The sequence below is a fragment of the Hemitrygon akajei genome, chromosome 21 (genome assembly GCF_048418815.1).
Source record: "Hemitrygon akajei chromosome 21, sHemAka1.3, whole genome shotgun sequence".
Classification (NCBI taxonomy): Eukaryota; Metazoa; Chordata; class Chondrichthyes; order Myliobatiformes; family Dasyatidae; genus Hemitrygon; species Hemitrygon akajei.
Window position 1 is genome coordinate 70,056,382 of NC_133144.1, and position 6,746 is coordinate 70,063,127.

The 6,746-nt window shown below is 42.8% G+C and overlaps 1 protein-coding gene across 2 annotated transcripts in view; it reads right to left on the reverse strand.

The window, feature by feature from the left end:
- kat6b (K(lysine) acetyltransferase 6B) overlaps positions 1-6,540 on the reverse strand; it is a 252,441-nt gene extending 245,901 nt beyond the window's left edge. Inside the window, exons 1-2 of one of the 2 annotated variants that reach the window (XM_073025716.1) lie at positions 6,418-6,540; positions 4,712-5,647 (exon numbers count right to left, since the gene is read on the reverse strand). In XM_073025716.1, the coding sequence (XP_072881817.1) occupies positions 4,712-5,329 (618 nt within the window). In that variant the 5' untranslated portion in view covers positions 5,330-5,647; positions 6,418-6,540. Of the gene's footprint in view, positions 1-4,711; positions 5,648-6,204; positions 6,340-6,417 lie in introns of those variants that run through there. The other variant, XM_073025715.1, reaches the window with a different exon arrangement.
- Between the last annotated feature and the right edge of the window lie 206 nt (positions 6,541-6,746).

The window sequence follows — 6,746 nt, forward strand, 5'->3', positions numbered from 1 at the left end:
CACCTTTCCTCATTCCCTGTCACGCCCACTGTTGAACTTGAACGCATGCAAGGCATTGTGAGGTCATCAGTTGGTCATTAACCTACAACTACTCAATGAGTAAAAAACTAACGTCGCTTGAGAGTTTCTTTGGAAGAGATGGTAGGGGACATAAAAGTCCCAATGATGGTGACAACTCAGAGACAGCTGAGGCCGAGACTGCAAAAAAAAGAAAGCTTCTTTCAACAGAAAATACGACAGGTCGTACATAAAATATAGCTTTAATTCGACTGATGACTCACACGCTCCAAACCACCTGTGCATGATATGTGGAGACAAGCTGTCTAATGAGGCAATGAAGCCCTCAAAACTGCTTCAGCACCTTGAGTCCAAGCACCCTGCACTTAAAGACAAACCCATTGAGTTTTTTGAGCATAAAACACATGAGCAAGCGGACAAAAACAAGTGCTGAGAACCACCACCTCCACAAATGCTGCTGCTCTGAGAGCGTCATACTTAGTGGCCAGCCGTATTGCTAAGGCTAAAAAGCCTTTCACTGTTGGTGAAGAATTGATTCTGCCTGCTGCCAAGGACACGTGTCGTTAACTGTTGGGAGAAGCTCCAGCTAACAAGATGGCACAGGTTTCTCTTTCAGCTACCACAGTTTCAAGGAGAATCAATGACATAGCGGAGGACATTGAAGCACAACTGTTGGAACGGATAAGTGAGTCACCATGGTATGCTATCCAGGTCGACAAGTCTACTGACGTCGACAACAAGGCAATACTGCTGGTTTATGTGCGATATACATTTCAAGATGATGTGCATGAGGATATGTTGTGCGCACTGCTGCTGCCAACTAACACAACTGGGGCAGAACCATTCAAGTCTTTGAATGACTACATGTCAGGCAAACTGGACTGGTCATTGTGTGTTGGAATATGCACAGACGGGGCTGTGGCTGTCTGGTTTCACTACCCAAGTCAAAGAGGTTGCTCCTGATTGCCAGTCTACACACTGTGTCATACACACAGAAATACTGGCTAGCCGAAAAATGTCACCTGATCTTAACAGCGTATTGAGTGATGTTGTTGAAGTTATCAATCACATCAAAGCAAAAGCCCTTAACTCACATCTGTTTGAGCAGCTTTGTGAGGAAATGGATGCAGAGCACAAACACCTTCTCTTATACACTGAAGTCAGGTGGCTATCAAGGGAGAGAGCCCTGGCCAGGGTTTTTGAGTTAAGACAGCCGCTACAGAGATTTCTTTCAGGAGAAAAGTCACCACTGGCGGCACACTTCAGTGACGAGGAGTGGATAGCAAAACTCACTTATCTGTGTGACATCTTCAACCTGCTCAATGAACTCAATTTGTCACTTCAGGGGAGAATGACAACTGTCTTCAAGTTGTCACATTTCTGCTTTCAAAGCCAAACTGGAACTGTGGGGACAGCGAGTGGACAGGGGCATATCTGACACGTTCCCAGCATTAGCTGGGATTTTGGGAGAAACTGAGACTGTACCATCTTTCTCACAGCTGGTGAGCGATCACTTATCTTCGCTGTCGACAGAATTCAAGTGTTACTTCCCAACCACAAATGAATGGGTGCAAAGGAATGGGTCCGTGACCCATTTGTGAATGTCCCTGGTGAATCATCCATGTCAGCGCAGGAAGAAGATCAACTCCTCGAGCTTGCAAATGACAGTGGGCTGAAAAGTATGTTTGACATAACATCTCTGCCGGCATTCTAGATCAAGTTAAGGCTAAATATCCTGAGATAGCCACAAAAGCACTGAAAACGTTGCTTCCATTTCCAACATCATATCTCTGCAAAGCAGGGCTTTCTGCAATAAATGCAATGAAAACTAAATTGCGGAACAGACTGGACATAAGGAACCCCCTTCAAGTATCACTGTCTCCCATCACCCCTCGATGGGACTGACTTGTTGCAGGGAAACAAGCCCAGGGCTCCCACTGATTCAACGATATAGGTGTGTTGCAATGATTTTATATGTTCATGCAAGGAAAATATTCACTGTGTTTAATATCCAAACGCTACTTAAAATGTTATGATGCTATTGACTTATAAGTGACTTATCACTATATTCATGTGAGGAAAATATGCGCTGTGTGTTTACTATTAATTTCGTTAGTAAACCCTTTTAGAAACAAAATTGAGTGTATTAGCCACTTATAAGTGACTTATAGTTGACTTATCACCTATATTCCGGTTGTGATTAACACCCCCCCCCCCCCCCCTTCGTGTCGGTCGGTCCACAAGAATATTGTCAATATTAAACCGGTCTGCGGTGCAAAAAAGGTTGATGACCCCTGGCCTAAGGGTTCCTTAACCTTAAGTTCTCTTATCACCACCGGATCATTGCACAACACCCAATCCAGCACAGCAAGTGGGCTCAACAACAAGCTGTTCTAAAAAGCCATCCCTTAGACGTTCTATAAATTCTCTCTCTTGAGGTCCAGTACTGGCCTGGTTTTCCCAATCCACTTTCATGTTAAAATTCCCAATGATTATCATGACATTGCCCTTCTGACACGCCTTCTCTATCTCCTGTTGTAATTTGTAATCCACATCCTGGCTGCTGTTTGGAGGCCTGTATACAACTGACATTAGGGTCCTTTTACCCTTGCCATTTCTGAACTCAACCCAGAGACTCTACACCTTCTGGTCCTATGTCATCCCTTTCTAATGATTTAGTATTATTTCTTATACACAGGGCCACACCACCCCCTCTGCCTACTAACCTATCTTTCCGATACACTGTATATCCTTGGATGTTCAGCTCCCAATGGCAGCCACCCTTTAGTCAAGTTTCAGAGATGGTCACAAGAGTTCATGATCACAGGACAAGTACAAAGACACAGTAAACATTAACAGTTTAATTTTGGGTTGTTGATTCTGACCCTAAACAATTCAATAAAACTAACAGTGCTATGTATTCAGATTTGGGTAACCAAGTCACAAGGACTTCAGTTCATGGAAGGACGGCATTAGAATTCAAGTCTCAAAGTAACAACTGTTTGGATGAAAAGCACCAAACAAGGCAGATTCAAATGCCACTAAAGAAAGAGGCAAGAATTTGTGATGAAGAGGCTAAATATTCTTAATATTAAATGCAATAGTTCAGGTTTTGCAGTCTTCATATATAGAGAACATTGAGATTTAGATACTAACAATGTATTTCAATTAGTTCCAAACACTCAAACATTATCGTATATTACAAGGCATTTGCAACCAATAAACTTTTACCAGATTAAACAATTTTAAATGCTTTATTCTTTCACTGTTTTTGTCAAAGTTCCCTCTAAGTTACTTCCTAAGTAGATAATTATAAAAAAAAGTAGGTAACTACTTTGCTAATCTTCCTAAACATTCCTTGAGTTGGCTACTCTCTGATCTTGTTACTGAACCAAAATGCTGTTGCTTTTACTCATACAGTGGTTACAGCACTTCAAAGATTTCTTGAAGGAAAGCAGCATCCATCATAGGGACCCCCACCACCCAGGTCACGCTCTCTTCTTGATGCTGTCATTGGGAAGTAGGTACAGGAGCCTCAGGACCCACATCACCAGGTTCAGGAATAGTTATTACTCCTCAACCATCAAGCTCTTGAACCAGAGGGGATAACTTCACTTGCCCCATCACTGAACTGTTCTGACAATTGTGTACTCATTTTCAAGGACTCTTCCATCTCATGCTCTTGATATTTTGTATTCGTATTTGCACAGAGTACCATCTTTTGTACGCTGTTTGAACACCCAAGTTGGTGCGGTCTTGCATTGATTCTGTTATAGTTCTTATTCTCAGGGTTGTATATGGTGACATAAATGTACTTTGATACAAAATTTAATTAGAACTTTTGGTGACATTTTTTCAAGATTAAAAATACCAGCACCTATACAGGTTTTCCCAAGCATTATAGGCACCCTTAACCAATATCACAAAGAGAGATATTTAGTATTTAATTTCAGCGGTTTCAGTCTACCTTACTGTGTACAAACTGGCTATCACCTTTTCCTAGGTAACAGCAACATCTCAAAAGTAATTAATTAAATTTAAATCACCCTTGAGATCCTGAAGCAATAAAACACACCATGGATATGGTTCTTATCCTTCCTTCACAATGCACTGCAGTCTGTAGTCCAAAAAGATGAAAGACAAGGTCACCTTACTCTTCATCAGAAGCATCCTTAACCTTTGACCTTTAGAAGCCAGTCATGCATTTTATAATAGGTGAACGCAAAAAATAGTCACTCACAATTAGTCACAGTCCTCTTAGATACACAAAGCCAGCCACTTCCCTGAGAGCTTAAAGTGATTAATGCATCCTTAGCATCTCAGCTGATCATTTAAAAACAATCCATTTATTAAATGCCTCTTTAGGTCTTTTCAACATGACTGAAATCGTTACATCATACAGGGTTTGAACAGCTGGTATTGAGTGGCTACCATTTGAAAGATCAACTCACTACTCCAAAAATATGGCTGTAAGAAACCTGTCAAGTTTCACTCAATCTTATTTTATATTTTCCCTGTATTATACACAAAATATTTCAATGGCTCCTTAATCCAAGTTATTTACCATGATCATACATCTTATCTCAAACAGTTCCCTTATATTAACAGTTCAATGTGTAAGGACAATCCAAAGCCAAGCAAGCATTTTAAAGAAAATGACTGGGTCTTTTTTTCTGTTTACCAGAAAACCTACCTTTTCTTTTTCATGTGGTAGATGGTTGACTGGGAGGAGAGATGAAGAATTATTGTATTTAGCCACTCCCTTGCCTCCTGCACTCCCATAATTCACTCTGTAAAGTGGACCATCCTTCAATATTCTCCCATTATTCACAGCACGCTTGGTGGCCAACCTCAAGCGTTGTTGAAAGGTGGAACTGCTGGTAACAGTAACTAAATCACTCTGGCTTCTCAGATATTTCTCTATGTTCTTTAGTGAGGAACCATTTGTTTCTTCCAATCCTTCAACTGCTCTCTTAATGATCTTATTCCAGTCCACATTACTTATATCAATACAATTTCTGGATGTGCACGCCTGTGTGGACTTTGAAAGACTGCAAGACTTAACAGGTGAAAAACGGCCTGGTTTCTCTGGATCCTTGTAGGATGAAAGCCCTTTATTTGTAACTTTCAGTATAGTGCCATCTTTCACACCAAGCTCTAACTGCTCCAGAACAGTCTTTCTATCTAATCCATGTGAAGATGACACTGCATGACAAATTCTCTCTTCAGATGGTCTTTGTTTTTGCTTTTTCACCTTCTGGATAGCTTCAAGAATCCATTCAGTGTACAGTGGATTTGCAAGTTTTACCATGGTTGACCATAAGTAGCTCAATCAAGATGCTAGGCAATTAAGTTATTCTTTTTCCCCATGCTCAATCAATTCCAGGACATGATACAACAGCTCTTCCTGAGAAATTAAACAATTCACCAAAGGAAAGCACAGATCATGTTTTGACTCTAGGATCTGCAACATGCTTGCTAGTCCAAACTATCCATCAAAACAGCAATGAGACCAATTAGTCACAAAAGTCAGTGGATAAACAAACTAATCTTCTGCAGGTTCAATCAACAGGTTTCCAGAAGACTTCCAGGAGACCCAGGGGACTAGTCACGAAAGCGAGAACAAATTCTGTAGAGCAAAAGGAAAACAATATTAAACGTCGTTATATTACACAGAACATCTAAGTCACCGACAGAGGAAGAAAAGCCTACAAAACTGACCTCCTCACCATATCTATGTTTTGATCAGTTTGACAATCTGATGTTTACATCAGATTGTCACCACGCCAACAACGCGTGTAGTGCAAGCCGGTGTTGAGGACATGGAGCGAAGCCACAAGAGATAAACAGAATGTAGCCTCCGTCACCAAGCTACGCCAGGCAACTTTAACACGCACACTTAAGCTTGTGCTTGTCAAAGGCGCTGACAGCAAAAGCTTCCTGCTCCAATGTCACGCAGAGAGTAGCAAACAGCAGCCGGGCAGCGAGCGCTGGCAAGCGGCGGGAATAGGCCTGTGCGCTTGGTCACGGTAAAGCTGCTCTTCAGTCCCAACACCACCGATCTTCCGCAGGCGCCACAACACCAACAGAAATCGCAAAAAAGCATTTCCAGCGGGCGCGCCAATGCGTCCTCCCCACAACCATGCAGAAATAAAAGCCATCCTGAATATCCCCTTTCCCTCGCACCTTCCTTCAGAGCGGAGAGGAAAGCCGACGGCTGCCGAGCCTAATGGGCGCCATTTTGTAGCCAAGACTAAGCGGCGAAACAGAGCGGCGGCCGACATGTCACCCGAATGGATCCCGTCATAGGCCGGCGCGTAATCTAACTCTGGCTTGCAGATCCCGCCCCTGAGCCCTTATCACTGGTCAGCCGCCACCCAGTCCCCAGGCAGTTCTCACCTCACCGTTGGCTCAACACACCGCCAGTCAACATGACGCCTCTTAATTCTCGCGCCGTCAAGTTGGGTTGGCCCGCGGTGCTGACGTAAGATAATTCTGAGCTTGACGCCGCCTGCCCGCTCGCGTTGATTTCGACTCTGCCGCTGTAGATTGTCGGCACGGGGAGTATACTGCACTTACGTACTACCTCCCTCGCCAGAGCGGGTACTGAAAAACGCCAAGATTCGAATTTAAAATAGACCGGACTGTGTTTTTATCCCGAGCTGAGGGTGGAATCTTAAGCATTTTCCACTACACTTTCACTGTAGGAAATATCCAACAAACGATAG